An 18,561-nucleotide genomic window follows, 5' to 3' on the forward strand; every position below is an offset into this window, starting at 1 on the left:
CTTATAGTTTAAAATAAATCAAATAAAACACATCAATATTTGACATCGCAATATTTCACATGCCCATTTCACGAATGTCAACATTCTTCATTCCTCAATTGACATGTGAATGATTTAGACATTTTGTTTTCAAGTATATGCATAAATAAGTATTATAATAGTAAATATATTCATTCGATTCAGAGAAGTGACCCAAGTGGTTCAATATGGATAGACTGGCTACGGCCTCCAGATATGGGATGACGTAGTGACCGTAGTGGGAGAGGCAGCGGTTCATCCGACCAGACCACATCGTCGACAGTCGTCACGACACAGAAAGCAGCTCGAAGACCCTAAAATACTCGATATTACAAACTCACATGGATGCATATGAACGTGTATATCGGCTAACTTTGGTAAATTAGACTCGCCTGGCCATTGCCTAAAGGCTACACACAACCATAGCCTATGAATTCGGGAACTATCGCTGTGTGGAAGTCTAACATTTTATGGAGGCTTGGAGACGTAGGGGAGCGAGGAGCAGAAGGGGGTAAACTGAAGATCGACACACCAAACTGGGAACATTGGATACATTCTGCTGGCTACGAGTGACCCACACGCACGGGACGGGGTGGAAACATGGCCGCGAATGTCAATTTAACATCTGGGATGGGAGAAATTATTCAACTGAACGTCGGTGGGACAAGGTATTACAGCGCCTAAATAGCCCCACAGTCTATCGAACTGTCAATGTGCGCTCATGGAGGACGGTATTGACAGACTCGACATGTTGCAATGGTCGTTTCTTTTTAGGTCGGCAACGGCATGCTGTCGCAGACGAGAACATGGAATTGGAGCTGCGATAAAATGCACGAAAAGCACGCAACACAAGCGCTCGTATTATCAAGGCGTGTTTACATCGTATCAACATCACTTGGTGTTCCGCAGCGAATGGCCATGTTCTGTCACATAGGATATAGGCTTATATAGTTAACTATGGCTATGTCTGGAGAATGTGTAGTAGATTGCCTGTATTATTGACTGTGTTCCAAGTAGCCACAGACTCGAGGGTAGACGTAACATAGTAAACTTAATTCCGGCACACTCCAATTAGTATGATATGTTACGTGTCCTTATGGTATGTATTAATTTGTGGATGTCCATCATCCATGTCGTATGTTATGTTTTACAATTGGTATGATATGTTACAAGTTGCAGTTGCATTGTGTCCATGAGGAGAAATCGAACACAACCCTGAGACCAGACTGCAGGAGCATTACCCAATCATGATACATGTATCTCACAGCAAATACTTTCCATAATGTATTAAGTGTGTATGTAACATGACTCCACCTTGGACATAGGCCATATCATCACTTGTATGTATTTCTATGTATCCCTCTTTGGAGGAATACATGAAAACCCATGAGAATTCATGACCATTTGTATGTATTATTGTACAGTACAATCCATTGCGTCATGATACAGTATGTCTTATATCCTTGGTCTGATCTAAGGTATATCCTCTCCTCCCTCTCAGGTTCAGCACCTCTAGACAGACTCTCATGTGGATCCCAGACTCTTTCTTCTCAAGGTGGGGTCTGCATCCCTCTGTACTTGTTCTCTTCACGTGTCTGCTAAGATGTGATCTGGCGTCAGCTCTGGAAAGGTCACCTAGTTCACTTCAAGGTTGATCTCCCAAGGATTCAGTCTTGATAATGTATCAAAAAACAGTGTTAGGACTAGTCTGGCCCACATTTGACATAAAGCCAGAATGAAAGCTGAGAGGAGCTTGTTATGGGCTAACTAGAACATGAGGTTATGTGTGTGTGTATGTGTGTTTCAGTTTGCTGAGTGGGAGAATATCAACTCTACGTGATGAAACTGGAGCCGTGAGTACATTCTTCTATGCGACAGGCAAACATATTATTGGGGGGGGGGGCGTCTGGTGAGAGCGTTGGCCACACGTTTCACAAATATTCTCTCGTGTACTCTCGCACGGTGATATTAAACTGTAACATAATGATATTTCTGTGTTACGTTTCGAAATGTGCCTCTTGTCCTCCAGATATTTATTGACAGGGATCCGACAGCCTTTGCGTCCATTTTGAATTTTCTTCGAACCAAAGAGTTAGACTTGCGGTAAGAGCTCCTGACCCTCTCCACACACAGGATCCGTATCCTTTAAATATTAGCAGAAGCATATTGGTCCAGGTTATAATGTCTTAGAATGGATGTTCTCTTCTCTTCATAGGGGGGTAAACATTAACATTCTCCGCCATGAAGCTGAGTTTTATGGGATAACGCCGTTAGGTATGACCTCGTTGCACTAGCCTGAGTAGTTACTGTGCTTCTAACATGGTATTACATTGTTATTTAACCATCACTTAATAGTTTGACCGTGTCAACTTCCCAAGTAGTTTTCAGTACACTTATCTACTGCATAATACCAAGCAACTGTGTACATCACATTGCATGCTGTCAAATGCTGATTTAGTGGCTTATATATCAAGTTTCTACAGTGTTTCAGACTTTTTCCTCTTGTGTTGCCGTGGTTGTCTTCAGTGAGGAGGTTGCTGCTGTGTGAGGAGATAGAACGTTCGTCCTGTGGCAGTGTTCTGTTCCATGGATACCTTCCCCCTCCAGGTACTGTGTTCCCACAACTCCTCTTACCTGGAAGTCTGTCCTCTGGCACAGGTAAACTACAGGACATCATTGTATTCTCCCTCCATCTATCATATCCCTCTATCTCTCTGTCTGCTTACAAGGGAAAGGTGAGCGCTCTAGTGACGCTCTTTCTAGTGTTCATTTTGGTCTTTGAACTTTTGGTATTTTTGACGTTCATAAAATGTGTCCGTCATGTAGAATTATAGTTGTTATTTTCTTAGTTTGTTGGTTGATCGCTTGACTAATGTGTTTCTCCCACAGCTCTCCCAGCCCGTAAGTTCAGCTCCACCCCTGCAGCCTCGGGCCCTGCCCCTGAGGATCGGCCTGGTCCTATCGGAGCAGAGGGGGGTTCCCCATTCCTGTCCCCCACACCCCTCACTCCCCGGACCCCCTGGAGCCGAGGGACCACACAGACTGGGTGAGCAGGAGGGCAGGGTAAAAAAAATAACAAGGGTTGGGGCGAGGATGTTTGTGTAATGAGGCGTGGAGCAGGTTCTGTGGTGGTCTACTCCCCAGTCTCCTCAGAACACTGTGTGCCTGTTTAACGACCAATCTGAGTAATCCTCAGTCCTACCGCTGGTCAGGAGATGGCGTTTGTGTGGCTGCGTTACAGCTGGAGCTAACATGACCTGACGTCGGGTAAAAAGCACCAAAGTTAAAAGTTCACACTTCAATTCGTTCTGGGCTGTGAGTGTTAGAATCAGAGCTGGTTTGAGCTGGGGTTCACTGTACTACGCACATACTTAAAACACAGCCGAATGATCCTATAAGTAATATTGACGATCAAATGTCATTTTGTTGACACCCTGACCCAAATACGTTGTGCATGGTCGTGTACATACATTTTGTAATAACGTTGCATTTGTAAGCACTTCAGCGCGATCATGATAATGTACAGAGCATGCTCAGTATACAGTAAAAAGTAGCTAACAATATGGGTAGGCGGACCATTGCGTACAGCACTGTGTGTGTTTCCCGGTTGTAAGGTAAAATGTTATGTTTCCAGGTTATTAGGTAAAGTGCCTTGTTATGTGTCCAGGTGCTGTGGTGGACCCTAGGAAGGTGCTGATTGTAGCTGGACATCATAACTGGATCGTAGTGGCTTATGCACACTTTGTCATCTGCTACAGGTAACACTGGCATTTGTAGTCGGATTCATCCACTCCGAGTTGATATTATTTATAGATTGTGCAGATTGTACATACATCTTGAGTGTGTGTGTGTGTATTAACGTGTATGTTTTCTTCAGGATAAAAGAGTCGTCGGGGTGGCAGCAGGTGTTTTCTAGCCCCTATCTGGGCTGGTCCATCGAGAGAGTCGCCCTTAACGCCAAGGTTACACTGCCAGGACTGCGCATCACTGAATCACAATGTATTGTCCGAAAGGTGCTTTATCAATCAAGTTTATTGTTGTACAGGTGGTGGGTGGTCCCCATGGTGATAAGGACAAGATGGTGGCAGCTGCCTCCAATAGCAACATCATCCTCTGGAGCATCCAAGACGGAGGGAGTGGCAATGAGATCGGTAGGTGTGTGTGTGTGTGTGTTTTGGGAAGGGTGAGGCGTTTGATTGTTTCTCTCTCCTCTCGCTCTCTAGGTGTGTTTAGTCTGGGTGTACCCGTAGATCATCTGTTCTTCATCGGGAACCAGCTGGTGGCCACCAGTCACACTGGGAAGGTGGGAGTCTGGAACGCTGTCACACAGCACTGGCAGGTAGGATAACATAGGGTGTGTGTCTGGATGGATAGATAGAGGGGGAGGGAGAGAGATGGGAACAGGGCTTAGAGAAGAAGAACGTTTTAAGGTTCATACATGTGTGCCGTGAACATAATTTTGTGCCTTTTTTTTATGGCAGTGGTGTAAAGTCCTACTTAAGCAGTTTTTGGGGGTATCTGAGCTTTACTATTTCTATTTTTGCCAACTTTTACTTCACTGCCTTCCTGAAGAAAATAATGTACTTTTTGCTCTGTACATTTTCCCTGACACCCAAATGTACTCGTTTTCACAGGAAAATGGTCCCATTCACACTACTGCCTCTGATCTGGAAGACTCATTAAACACAAATGCTTTGTTTGTAAATGATGTCTGAGTGTTGGAGTGTGCCCCCTGGCTATCTGTCAATCAAAATAAAATTACTTTTGATACTTAAGTATATTTAAAACCAAATACTTTTACTCAAGCAGTATTTTTACTGTGTGACTTTCACTTGAGTCATTCTCTATTAAGGTATCTTTTACTTTTACTCAAGTATGACAATTGAGTACTTTCCCCACCACTGTTTGATGCACAGCAGTAGCCATGAACATCAGAGAAAAGAATCGTAGTGTTGTGTGAGCCCTGCGTGACGTTGGCCACCCTGGAACACACACAGAGAGGGAGAGGTTTCATTTGAACCCTTTATTTTCTCTCCTCTGCATCAGGTACAGGATGTAGTTCCCATCACTAGCTGTGACACGGCAGGCTCCTTTCTGCTGCTGGGCTGCAACAACGGATCCATCTACTACATAGGTACACACACGCTTAATTCAGGAAGTGGAATTCGAGTTTTGTTTTTTTGTTTACTTCCTTCGTTGACTGAAATGGAATTGACCCGAAGCCTTCTTGGTTCTCTCTCTCAGACATGCAGAAGTTTCCTCTGAGGATGAAGGATAATGATCTGTTGGTGACAGAGCTGTACCACGACCCGTCTAATGACGCCATCACTGCCCTCAGTGTCTACCTCACACCCAAGACCAGTGAGTCCACACACACACACACACACACGCACGCTCTTGCACACACGCTCTCGAACACATACCTACGTGTACATGCATGCGCACACTCACACGCAAATCATGTATTTCCATCTTCATTGGGGTTCAGCCTTTCTGAACAATTATCTTTTGTGAAATCTTATCTCTCTATTTTTCTCTCGAGGTGTGAGTGGTAACTGGATAGAGATAGCGTATGGAACCAGTTCTGGAGCAGTCCGGGTCATAGTTCAACACCCTGAGACAGTAGGCTCTGGACCTCAGCTCTTCCAAACTTTTACTGTCCACCGCTCCCCTGTCACTAAGATCATGCTCTCGGAGAAACACCTGGTCTCAGGTAAGAAGGGGAGGAGGGGGTTTTGGGACAGGTTTGAGCGTTGTGTAATCAGGATAAGAAAATAATAGGTATGCTAATGATTTCTGTGTCTAAATATCTGTATTTTAATGGCTGTGCTTCATATACAGTACCAGTGAAAGTTTGGAACCCTACTCATTCAAGGGCTTTTCTTTATTTTTACTATTTTCTAAATTGTAGAATAATAGTGAAGACATCAAAACTTTGAAATAACACATATGGAATCATGTAGTAACCAAAAAAAGTGTTAAACAAAACAAAATATATTTTATATGTGAGATTCTTCAAAGTAGCTACCCTTTGCCTTGATGCCAGCTGTGCACACGCTTGGCATTCTCTCAACCAGCTTCACGAGGAATGCTTTTCCAACAGTCTAGAGGGAGTTCCCACTTCTGCTGGGCACTTTTTGGCTGCTTTTCCTTCACTCTGCGGTCCAACTCTTCCCAAACCATCTCATTGGGTTGAGGTCAGGTGATTGTGGAGGCCAGATCATCTGAAGCAGCACTCCATCACTCTCATTCTTGGTCAAATAGTCCTTACAGAGCCTGGAGGTGTGTTGGGTCATTGTTCTGCTGAAAAACAAATGATAGTCCCACTAAGCGCAAACCAGTTGGCTGTGTGTATTGCTGCAGAATGGTAGCCATGCTGGTTAAGTGTGCCTTGAATTCTAAATTGACCTCCATGCTTCACTGTGGGAACCACACATGCGAAGATCATCTGTTCACCTACTCTGTGTCTCACAAAGACATGGCGGTTGGAACCAAAAATCTCAAATCTCAAATTTGGACTCATTCGGCCAAATGACAGATTTCCACCGGTGTAATGTCCATTGCTCGTGTTTCTTGGCCCACTCAAGACTCTTCTTATTATTGGTGTCCTTTAGTAGTGGTTTCTTTGCCGCAATTTGACCATGAAGGCCTGATTCTGAACAGTTGATGCTTGATGGTTTTTGCGACTGCACTTGACTAACCTTCATGTCTTAAAATAATGATGCACTGTTGTTTCTCTTTGCTTATTTGAGCTGTTCTTGCCATAATATGGATTTAGTCTTTTACCAAATAGGGCTATCTTCTGTATACCACCCCTACCTTGTCAGAACACAACTGATTGGCTCAAACGCATTAAGAAGGAAAGAAATTCCACAAATTCACTTTTTAACAAGGCCCGCTTGTTAATGGAAATGCATTCCAGGTGACTACCTCATGAAGCTGGTTGAGAGAATGCCAAGACTGTGCAAAGCTGTCATCAAGGCAAAGGGTGGCTACTTTGAAGAATCTCAAATATATACTATATTTTGATTTGCTTAACACTTGTATTTTGTTGGTTACTACATGATTCCATATGTGTTATTTCATAGTTTTGATATCTTCACTATTATTGTACAATGTAGAAAAATAGTATACATAAATAAAAACCCTGGAATGAGTACTGTCGGTGTGTCCAAACTTTTGACTGCTACTGTACATTGTGTGTCACCGTCTGTCTGTCTGTTTGTCCGTGTGCGTGTCCTTTAGTGTGTGCGGACAACAACCACGTGCGGACGTGGACAGTGACGCGCTTCCGAGGCATGATTTCCACGCAGCCTGGCTCCACCCCCCTGGCCTCCTTTAAGATCCTCTCATTGGAGGAGACGGAGAGCCACGGCAGCTACTCATCAGGCAACGACATCGGTGAGAGAGAGAGGAGGAGGATGGGTAGAGGGTTGGGGAGAGTTAGGAAAGGAGAAAGGGACATACAGTTGAAGTCGGAAGGTTGAAGTCATTAACTCGTTTTTCAACCACTCCACAATTGTCTTGTTAACAAACTATAGTTTTGGCAAGTTGGTTAAGACATCTACTTTGTGCATTACACAAGTAATTTTTCCAACAATTGTTTACAGACAGATTTATTTCACTTATAATTCACTGTATCACAATTCCAGTTGGTCAGAAATGTACATGCACTAAGTTGACTGTGCCTTTAAACAGTTTGGAAAATTCCAGAAAATTATGTCATGGCTTTAGAAACTTCTGATAGGCTAATTGATATCATTTGAGTCAATTGGACGTGTACCTGTGGATGTATTTCAAGGCCGACCTTCAAACTCAGTGCCTCTTTGCTTGACATCATGGGAAAATCAAAAGAAATCAGCCAAGACCTCAGCAAAAAATTGTAGACCCCCACAAGTCTGATTCATCCTTAGGAGCAATTTCCAAACGCCTGAAGGTACCACGTTCATCTGTACAAACAATAGTACGTAAGAATAAACACCATGGGACCACGCAGCCTTCATACCGCTCAGGAAGGAGACGTGTTCTGTCTCCTAGAGATGAACGTACTTTGGTGCGAAAGGTGCAAATCAATCCCAGAACAACAGCAAAGGACCTTGTGAAGATGTTGGAGGAAACAGGTACAAAAGTATCTATATCCACAGTAAAACGAGTCCTATATCGACATAACCTGAAAGGCCGCTCAGCAAGGAAGAAGCCACTGCTCTAAAACCGCCATAAAAAAGCCTGGTTTGCAACTGTACATGGAGACAAAGATTGTACTTTTTTGGAGAAATGTCCTCTGGTCTGATGAAACAAAAACAGAACTGTTTGGCCATAATGACCATCGTTATGTATGGAGGAAAAGGGGGGGATGCTTGCTAGCCGAAGAACACCATCCCAACCGTGAAGCACGGGGGTGGCAGCACCATGTTGTGGGGGTGCTTTGCTGCAGGAGGGACTGGTGCACTTCACAAAATTGATGGCATCATGAGGTAGGAGAAGGATGTGGATATATTGAAGCAACATCTCAAGACATCAGTCAGGAAGTTAAAGTTTGGACGCAAATGGACAATGACCCCAAGAATACTTCCACAGTTGTGGCAACATGGCTTAAGGACAACAAAGTCGAGGTATTGGAGTGGCCATCACAAAGACCTGACCTCAATCCCATAGAACATTTGTGGGCAGAACTGAAAAAGCCAGTGCGAGCAAGGAGGCCTACAAACCTGACTCAGTTACACCAGCTCTGTCAGGAGGAATGGGCCAAAATTCACCCAACTTATTGTGGGAAGCTTGTGAAAGGCTACCCAAAACGTTTGACCCAAGTTAAACAATTTAAAGGCAATGCTACCAAATACTAATTGAGTGTATGAAAACTTCTGACACACTGGGAATGTGATGAAAGAAATAAAAGCTGAAATAAATAATTATCTACTATTATTCTGACATTTCACATTCTTAAAAAATAGTTGGGATCCTAACTGACCTAAAACAGGGCATTTTTACTAGGATTAAATTTCAGGAATTGTGAAATATTGAGTTTAAATGTATTTGGCTAAGGTGTATGTAAACTTCAACTGTATACAGTGGGGCAAAAAAGTATTTAGTCAGCCACCAATTGTGCAAGTTCTCCTACTTAAAAAGATGAGAGAGGCCTGTAATTTTCATCATAGGTACACTTCAACTATGACAGACAATTTTTTTTAAATCCAGAAAATCACATTGTAGGATTTTTAATGAATTACGGTGGAAAATAAGTGTTTGGTCACCTACAAACAAGTAAGATTTCTGGCTCTCACAGACCTGTAACTTCTTCTTTAAGAGGCTTCTCTGTCCTCCACTCGTTACCTGTTTTTAATGGTACCTGTTTGAACTTGTTATCAGTATAAAAGACACCTGTCCACAACCTCAAACAGTCACACTCCAAACTCCACTATGGCCAAGACCAAAGAGCTGTCAAAGGACACCAGAAACAAAATTGTAGACCTGCACCAGGCTGGGAAGACTGAATCTGCAATAGGTAAGCAGCTTGGTTTGAAGAAATCAACTGTGGGAGCAATTATTAGGAAATGGAAGACATACAAGACCACTGATAATCTCCCTCGATCTGGGGCTCCACGCAAGATCTCACCCCGTGGGGTCAAAATGATCACAAGAACGGTGAGCAAAAATCCCAGAACCACACGGGGGGACCTAGTGAATGACCTGCAGAGAGCTGGGACCAAAGTAACATAGCCTACCATCAGTAACACACTACGCCGCCAGGGACTCAAATCCTGCAATGCCAGACGTACTGGCTTAAGCAGGGGGACACATGTCCAGGCCCGTCTGAAGTTTGCTAGAGAGCATTTGGATGATCCAGAAGAAGATTGGGAGAATGTAATATGGTCAGATGAAACCAAAATATTACTTTTTGGTAAAAACTCAACTCGTTGTGTTTGGAGGACAAAGAATGCTGAGTTGCATCCAAAAATCACCATACCTACTGTGAAGCATGGAGGTGGAAACATCATGCTTTGGGGCTGTTTTGTCTGCAAAGGGACCAGGACGACTGAGCCGCGTAAAGGAAAGAATGAATGGGGCCATGTATCGTGAGATTTTGAGTGAACATCTCCTTCCATCAGCAAGGGCATTAAAGATGAAACGTGGCTGGGTCTTTCAGCATGACAATGATCCCAAACACACCGCCCGGGCAACGAAGGAGTGGCTTCGTAAGAACCATTCCAAGGTCCTGGAGTGACCTAGCCAGTCTCCAGATCTCAACCCCATAGAAAATCTTTGGAGGGAGTTGAAAGTCCGTGTTGCCCAGCAACAGCCCCAAAACATCACTGCTCTAGAGGAGATCTGCATGGAGGAATGGGCCAAAATACCAACAACAGTGTGTGAAAACCTTGTGAAGACTTACAGAAAACGTTTGACCTCTGTCATTGCCAACAAAGGGTATATAACAAAGTATTGAGATAAACTTTTATTATTGACCAAATACTTATTTTCCACCATAATTTGCAAATAAATTCATTAAAAATCCTACAATGTGATTCCTGGATTTTTTTTCTTCTCATTTTGTCTGTCATAGGTACACTTCAACTATGATGAAAATTACAGGCCTCTCATCTTTTTAAGTGGGAGAACTTGCACAATTGGTGGCTGACGAAATACTTTTTTGCCCCACTGTGTAGAGTAAATGGAAGGGATGGATAACATTTGTATTTTATCTAGAAAGGGTCTAGAGCAGGGGTGTCAAACATAAAACCCACGGGTGAATTAAGTAAAAATAATGAATACCCCAAAAATGTTGTTGGGGGGGAAAAAACAAACACACTATACTTTAAAATCACTAAAACTAAATCCAAACTATGTAGAAATGATAATGGATCTACCTTTATACAGTTTCTTGACTGTTTCCAGCTCGCTAATAGTCACCCAAATGAAAGCTGAACAGTCAGGGAGCAATGAAAATTCCCAAAACGGTAGATCGAGGACAATTTCCGTCAAATGTTGACGGCAAGGAAATACAACCAATTTTCAGTGCGACCCCCTGGGACAAAATTAGTTTGACACCCCTATTCTGAAGCCTAGTGTTCGTGTGGGTCTAAAATCCCAGTAAGACTGGCGTCATCTCCTTCAATGAAGGGCTTTTTCACATTTCTGAGCTGAACCGATGTGAGCCAAACCAAGCTGTACTGAGCCGGCCTGCTTATGCATCCCCCATAGTTGCTGAAACCGTGCTGAAAAGGACAATGTGAAAAGAAAATATCTGAGCCAACACCGTTTGGCTTGGGTGGGCATGATAGTGTGAAAAGGTTCCTAGCAGTTGTTCTAGAGCCCAATCTAACCAGTGTGGTCTGGCTTCCTCTCAGGTCCGTTTGGGGAGAGAGATGACCAGCAGGTGTTCATTCAGAAGGTCATCCCCGTCACCAACAAGCTGTTTGTTCGCCTCTCCTCCACCGGGAAAAGGTGCAGGGCATCAGTTATTCTCACACAACATCTACCCAAATCAAATTGTATTTGTCACATGTGCCGAACACAACGCTTACTTACGAGCCCTTAACCAACAATGCAGAGTTTTAAAAAAGTAAGAAACATTTGCAAAATAAACAAATAAAAAATAGTAAATACAAGTAATAATAATTAGGCTATATACAATGGGTACCGGTACCAAATCAATGTGAAGGGGTACTGGTTAGTCGAGGTAATATGTAAATGTGTGTAGGGGTAAAGTGACCGCATCGATAATAAACAGAGTAGCAGCAGCGCATGTGAAGGAATATGAGTGTGTTTGTGTGTTGGAGTGTAGTGTGTGTGTGTGGTTAGAGTCTAGTGAGTGAACCTGTGAAAACATAAATAATAATAAAACAAGGGGGTCAATGTAAATAGTCCAGGGAGACAGTTTCCTATCTGTTCAGCAGTCTTATGGCTTGGGGGTGGAAGCTGTTACAGAGTCTTTTGGTCTCCGTCTTGGCGCTCCGGTACCTCTTGCCGTGCGGTAGTTGAGAGAACAGTCTGGCCTGACTTGGGTGGCTGTAGTCATTGACAATTTATAGGGCCTTCCTCTGATACTGCCTGGTATAGAGGTCCTGGATGGCAGGGAGCTCTGCCCCAGTGATGTACTGAGCTGTAAGCACTACCCTCTGTAGCGCCTTGCAGTCGGATCCCGAGCAGTTTACAAGCGGTGATGCTCTTTTTAATTTTTTAATTTAACTAGGCAAGTCCGTTAAGAACAAATTCTTATTTACAATGACAGCCTACCCTGGCCAAACTCACCCCTAACCTGGACGATGCTGGGCCAATTGTGCGCCGCCCTATGGGACTCCCAATCACGACCGGTTGTGATACAGCCTGGAATCTAACCAGGGTCTGTAGTGACGCCTCTAGCATTGAGATCCAGTCCCTGCGCCACTCGGGAGCCCACTCTACAGCTGCACTATTTTCAGCCTCCTGAGGGGGAATAGGCGTTCTCGTGCCCTCTTCACGACTGTCTTGGTGTGTTTGGACCATGATAGGTTCTTAGTGATGTCGACAGCGAGGAACCTGAAGCTCTCGCTCTGCTCCACTACAGCCCCGTTGATGTGAATGGGTTTGTGCTCGGTCCTCCTTTTCCTGTAGTCCACAATCAGCTCCTTTGTCTTGCTCACGTTGAGGGAGAGGTTGTTGTCCTGGTAACACACTGCCAGGTCTCTGACCTCCTCCCTGTAGACGGTCTCATCGTCGTCTGTGATCAGGGCTACCAGCGTTGTGTCGTCGGCAAACGTTATGATGGTGTTGGAGTCGTGGGTGAACAGGGAGTACAGGAGGGGACTAAGACTCATGAGAGACCCCCGTGCACCACCTGGGGGCGGCCTGTCAGGATGTCCAGGATCCAGTTGCAGAGGGAGGTGTTCAGTACCAGGGTCCTTAACTTAGTGATGAGCTTGGAGGGCACTATAGTGTTAAACACTGAGTTGTAGTGAATGAACAGAATTCTCACATAGGTGTTCCCTTTGTCCGGGTGGGAAAGGGCAGTGTGGAGTGCAATACAGATTGCGTCATCTGTGGATCTGTTGAGGCGGTATGCGAATTGGAGGGATCATGGGTTTCTGGGATGATGGTGTTGATGTGAGCCATGACCAGCCTTTCAAAGCACTTCATGGCAACAAGCGTGAGTGCTACGGGTCGGTAGTCATTTAGACAGGTTACCTTGGCGTTCTTGGGCACAGGGACTGTGGTGGTCTGTTTGAAGCATGTAGGTATACAGACTGGGTCAGGGTGAGGTTGAAAATGTCAGTGAAAACACTTGCCAGCTGGTCAGCTCATGCTCTGAGTACGTGTCCTGGTAATCTGTCTGGCCCTGTGACCTGTGAATGTTGACCTGTTTAAAGGTCTTACTCACATGGGCTACGGAGAGTGTGTTCACATCATTATGTTATGATTGTCTTGTCTGATAAACATGGTCCTTTTAGCACTTTCATCCAGCTCACAGTAAACACACTTAAATTCATCAAATATGGGCATACAACCTTTTAACCGAAGTGCTGCTAGCACTATGCTCAAACACACTAAACTACCAGAACTGTGGTTGCTCTGTTCTTGTCTGAATGCAGTTCGTTCCGGTCTGATGTGGTCTGTCCTGGTTGTCCCTGCTAGGATCTGTGAGGTGGCGGCAGTAGATGGGACCACCATCTCGTGTTTCACGGTGAGGGAGTGTGAGGGTTCTAGCAGGATGGGTTCTAGACCAAGGAGGTACCTCTTTACTGGGCATGGCAACGGCAGCATTCAGATGTGGGACCTCACCACCGCTATGGACACCGCCAACAAGGGAGAGGAGAAGAAGACTGACGGTGAGGAGTGATAATACATTGTTTGTATAGGAACAGATGCTTCCGAGGGCATTGCACATATCCATGGCTTGTATAGTGTCATAATGTGTTTGATTGACAGAGGTGGGCGGACCAACAGAGGAGGAGCTGCTGCAGCTATTGGACCAGTGTGACCTCAGCACCTCCCGCTGTGCCACGCCCAACATCAGCCCCGCCCCTTCGGTGCTGCAGCACAGCCGCCTCCGAGAGTCCTGCTCCAGGTCAGTTACAGACCGTAGTCTGTTTCTGACTCTTCATGTTGTCAACGTTTGTCTATATACGTGTCTTTTTCATGGCATCTATATCTATTTATCTGATCCCCATTTTCTTTCTGTGTGTCCCAGCCTCCAGCTGCAGGCCCAGGAGCCCATCCCAGAGACTGCTACCTATGGAGCCCTGCGACCCTACAGAGAGAGCCCCCTGCTGGCCCACGCCCGCCGCACAGAGTCCTTCCACAGCTACAGAGACTTCCAGAACTTCTCCCTGGTGACCGGTCTGCTGGAGAGCCCCGGACAGGCTCCAGGACAGGGGGCAGGCCTAGGTACAGAGGCCCGAACCCGGTCACTGTGCGAGGCTGGGGGAGAGGAGGGCGAGCGGAGGGGCTCGGCCATGGAGCTCTGGGCTAGTCGAAGCGCTAACGCCGCTAATGCTGATGTCGTTGCTAATGCTTCCGTGGTCACAGGTGGTGCCACTGCCGAAGAGGGCGTTTTTATATCGCCACGGCAACCCCCCGACAGTCCTGGAGGAGACGCTTGGCGAAGGGTCCAATTGGAAGAGGAGGGGGCGGGGTTAGGATCAGTGGCAGAGGCTCGGTCTGAGGTGAGAAGGAAGGGAGGGTTTGAGGGGGTAGTATTTCTGGGCAGAAAGAGAGCACCTCCAGTCCCCCAGCTTACCTCGCTCCCCTCGGTGGGGTCTGAGGGGGGAGGCAGTGACTCCTCCTCCACTGCCTCCCCCTCCCCCACCCAGCTGGCTTCCATTTCCCCCCGGCACAGGAAGTGCAGTGAGCCGGCCAATCAGGACAGCAGCCTGTGAGTTACGGACAGCTCTGACGCCGACACGCCCCTGGTGTCAGTCAGTCAACAGCTCTAGGGAGAAGTTACTCCCCTATCCACTGATCTAGGACCAGCCTACCCTCCCCAAATTCTAACCTTAACCATTAGGAGTAAAACACACTAAACTGACCTTAGATCAATGTTTGGGAGCAACTTCAACTCACAGGCAATGTTCTAGACTACCACAGTATGACATCTCAAAAGAAAGCCTGTCATTCTCAGTCAAGAGAAGAAACTTGACGCCTGCTGGAAGTCGCTAACTAGCCTAAGGGTGATCTTCTAGTTCCGAGTATGACTTTAACCCTTCGGATCTCTCCATCATGGCAGTAAATCTGGTAGCTGCACAAATGGTTTTCCATCAATGTTTTTTCCAAAAGTCCACTCATGATATCAGTAGGACTTTGTGTTACATACTATAGTTTATCGACTATTAACACAAAGTGCTAGATGTGTTTATTTCCCCCCTCGTGGTTGTCGTCACTTTCACACGCACAACACAGGTTGTGAACCTCCACACAACACACAGTCATGCTGTTCAACCAGCCAGTAGGCGTGCGTGTCGTGTTTTAGACCTGCCTGAATTCTACGCTACACAGTAAATCTTCTTATTTCTCTTTTTTCTTCTTCGTCTCAAACAGACCGACATCTCATGCTGAAGGTCCTAGTGACTTTGCGTGGCATTCTATGTTATTTTAAATGTAAGGAATCATGCTTAGTGCCTTTTTTTAACATTAGCCATAGTTTAAACATCCACCTGTCCTTTCAATGATGCAGAGAGGAAGTAGACCAAAGGTTGAATGGAGGATATCTGTCTATAGTCTATGCAGTGTGTTGTTCTCACTGCCCAGTGACGTCACAGGTTGGACAGCTGCTATTATCGTCACTCCTGTCACCCAACAGTAGCTTTCAGATGGAGGGCGAGGAGAGAGAGAGAGAGAGTAGTCAGTGGGGCCCATCCTCCCTCCGCCCCATCACTAGACGAGACCTGGGTCAAATACGTACAACTTGAGGTGCACTTAATTTAGCTTGTCCAGTACAATGCAGCCAGTGGAATAGTCCCACCAAACTAAATCAAGCGCACCCATTGTCTCTGAAAGTACAGTATTTGACCCAGGTCTGTCTTATACCCAGCTGTTTAGTAAAAGATGGAATGAGACCAAGCTGAGGGTTCAACATGTACAAAGATGTAAATCTCAATAATATGCAATCTGATTATATATGGAGAATATATCTACATAATCAAATCAATATAATATTTAACCATGCTGATGCATTTAAATGTGTGTAGGATGTGTGTCTACATATTTGCTGTTGTTTGTGACATCTGTCTTCTCATATAAGCTATTCATATTAATAGTATTGTATCGTACCTAAATTGCATTTGCACTCGCACTACGGCGACTAAGTGATGAAGTAACACTTTATTTTGGTTGAGATAACATTCAGCCCGTTGAGGAATAATGCCTATCCCTCTATATCTCTGCGTGTCTAAGGCCTGGATTTATCCTGATCCGTGTCAGATCCACCTGATTGAGCCGACACGGTAAGCAGCATTTACCGTGAATGCGAACGCGGCAACATTGCCTTTAAAAAGGTGCATAGCCGGCCCGAAAATGGCCGATCGGATTAAATCTAGGCCCAAACTATATCTCTTCTCTGGCTGTGTTTTACACTTTCACCTCAGACGGATACTAAAAAGGAATAGACCTATCGATGCCGCTCGTTATAACATTTTGTATAACATGTATGTCCCAACGCATTATTACGTCCCTATGTATTCGTGCTTGCTCGTCTACTATGATTCTAGCCTATTACGCACGTGTTAGCACTGAATTGCCATTGTCGTTGAGCTGGCTAGACGTATAGGATGTAGGATGACGTCTTGGTTGCTCGATTCAATCTGTATCGCTGAAGTGCTGCAGATTGCGCCATAGAAATGTAAAAGGTCCTTTCCGATTGAGCCGACATGTGCAGCGTTTACCGTGAGCGCAGTCTCCGCTATAACGCGGGAACATTTTGCCTTTTAAATTTCAATCGCGCTGTAAAACTGAACGATACGGATTGAATAGAGCCCTATAGACTGACACAGGACCTGTTTTTCTAACTCTTTAGTTCAGCTTGGGTTTATCTGACAAGCAGTAGTCACACAAACCTGGTAGCCGTGCATTGTAACGTTGGGTGTAATAGGGTTGCAGGGCATGCAGGCTTTTGCTCCATCCAAGCACTACTCAAAAGTCTTCGGCTGTAGTGTCTTATCATGGGATCAATGTGTCTTATGTCTCTCTCTCTCTCAGTGGGTGACAGTGCAAGGAGGGAGCACCAGGTTAGTGTGGATACTCTTGTCAAAGTGTGTGTGTGTGTGTGTGTGTGTGTGTGTGTGTGTGTGTGTGTGTGTGTGTGTGTGTGTGTGTGTGTGTGTGTGTGTGTCCGTCCGAAGCAGCGCTGGGCTCTCAGCAGTGTAACCTTCCCTTTTAGAAAAGTTAGCAACTTTGTGAGCTGAAAATGGTGTTTGATAGCTGTGTGATTTATGAGCGTAATAAAGTGGTGTTGCTGCTTCTGAATGTGTGAGCTGCCAAGGGCCACACTGTCTGCTACAATCACTCTGTTGTTACTTTAGAAAACTTTTATTTTTTTTACTTTGACAATAGCTGTGAACGTGCAGCTACTATGCCCTTGTCAAAATGGTGTCCTTGAGTTGGGACACAGTCGTAACTGCCAGTTTGGTGTGTCCCTTTTTAAAAGACAAAAACAAAACTGACGGCTACAATACCGTCCCCATAGGTGTGTGTGTGTGTGTGTGTGTGTGTGTGTGTGTGTGTGTGTGTGTGTGTGTGTGTGTGTGTGTGTGTCCAGTTATAGCAGCAAAGGGGGGACCTACTCCATATTAATGCCCATGTGTTTGACGAGCAGGTGTCCACATACTTTTGGTTGTGCCCGTGACGTGATTTGGTGGACACGGAGGACCTAATACTAGTTGAATGGCAGGCCATAGTTACGCAGCTCCATCCCTACCATTTGGTGGATGGGTCTGGGTGTCCTTGGTAAGGTACTACAATGTGAATCCACTAGAGGGCACTGTGGATGTGTGTAAAATCAAGTTCCAGGTTAATGCTGGTTGACGCTGAATAAATCAATGAATATATACTGACTACACATATGGGGTCTTCATACAGTTTAGTGTGGCTTTAACATTGGTTAGGAGTGCCACAGAATCCTGTTTATGACAAAAGCATACTGTTTATCTGTTGCTAATGATGACTTTTTCAGTGTAATGGATCACATCGACCCTTCATAGGAATTGTGTTAAACAGCGTTGAGATGAAACAGGTACTTTGTGTGTGTGTGTGTGTGTGTGTGTTCTGTCACTAGCTGCTGTGTCTGTCCTCTCTCTGACGTCTCCATGTCTGTACTGATGGGAGTAAAACACAATAACCCAGTGTGTCAGCTTGTCTCTTTATTCTTTGTCCTCAAACACCAAGCACAACTGGGACACGCCATCACACTTGTTCAATGCCTCACTCCAGTCTTGTTGGTTGTATGTGTATATTATGGAGTGTGTGGATGTGCCGCCCTCTGGTCTTTGTTCCAGCCAACAACCGCGGCATATTTTTCCTTTATTTCCCAAGTACATTCATTTTCGGAGACATACAAAAACACAATTTGTAAACTGGGTG

At 45.1% G+C, this 18,561-nt stretch overlaps 1 protein-coding gene across 1 annotated transcript; it reads left to right on the plus strand.

The window, feature by feature from the left end:
* Positions 1-241: 241 nt before the first annotated feature.
* Positions 242-18,326, plus strand: kctd3 (potassium channel tetramerization domain containing 3). Its single transcript, XM_064954054.1, is given in 20 exon segments — positions 242-686; positions 1,520-1,573; positions 1,826-1,871; positions 2,048-2,121; positions 2,234-2,292; positions 2,545-2,625; positions 2,908-3,005; positions 3,007-3,064; positions 3,686-3,776; positions 3,896-3,980; positions 4,064-4,169; positions 4,242-4,357; positions 5,065-5,152; positions 5,263-5,379; positions 5,561-5,731; positions 7,264-7,419; positions 11,361-11,457; positions 13,624-13,817; positions 13,918-14,056; positions 14,180-18,326. Coding segments are annotated over 20 exon segments (2,586 nt in total). The 5' UTR covers positions 242-618; the 3' UTR covers positions 14,868-18,326.
* Positions 18,327-18,561: the final 235 nt, after the last annotated feature.

This window comes from Oncorhynchus masou, chromosome 32, assembly GCF_036934945.1.
Source record: "Oncorhynchus masou masou isolate Uvic2021 chromosome 32, UVic_Omas_1.1, whole genome shotgun sequence".
NCBI classification, from domain to species: domain Eukaryota; kingdom Metazoa; phylum Chordata; class Actinopteri; order Salmoniformes; family Salmonidae; genus Oncorhynchus; species Oncorhynchus masou.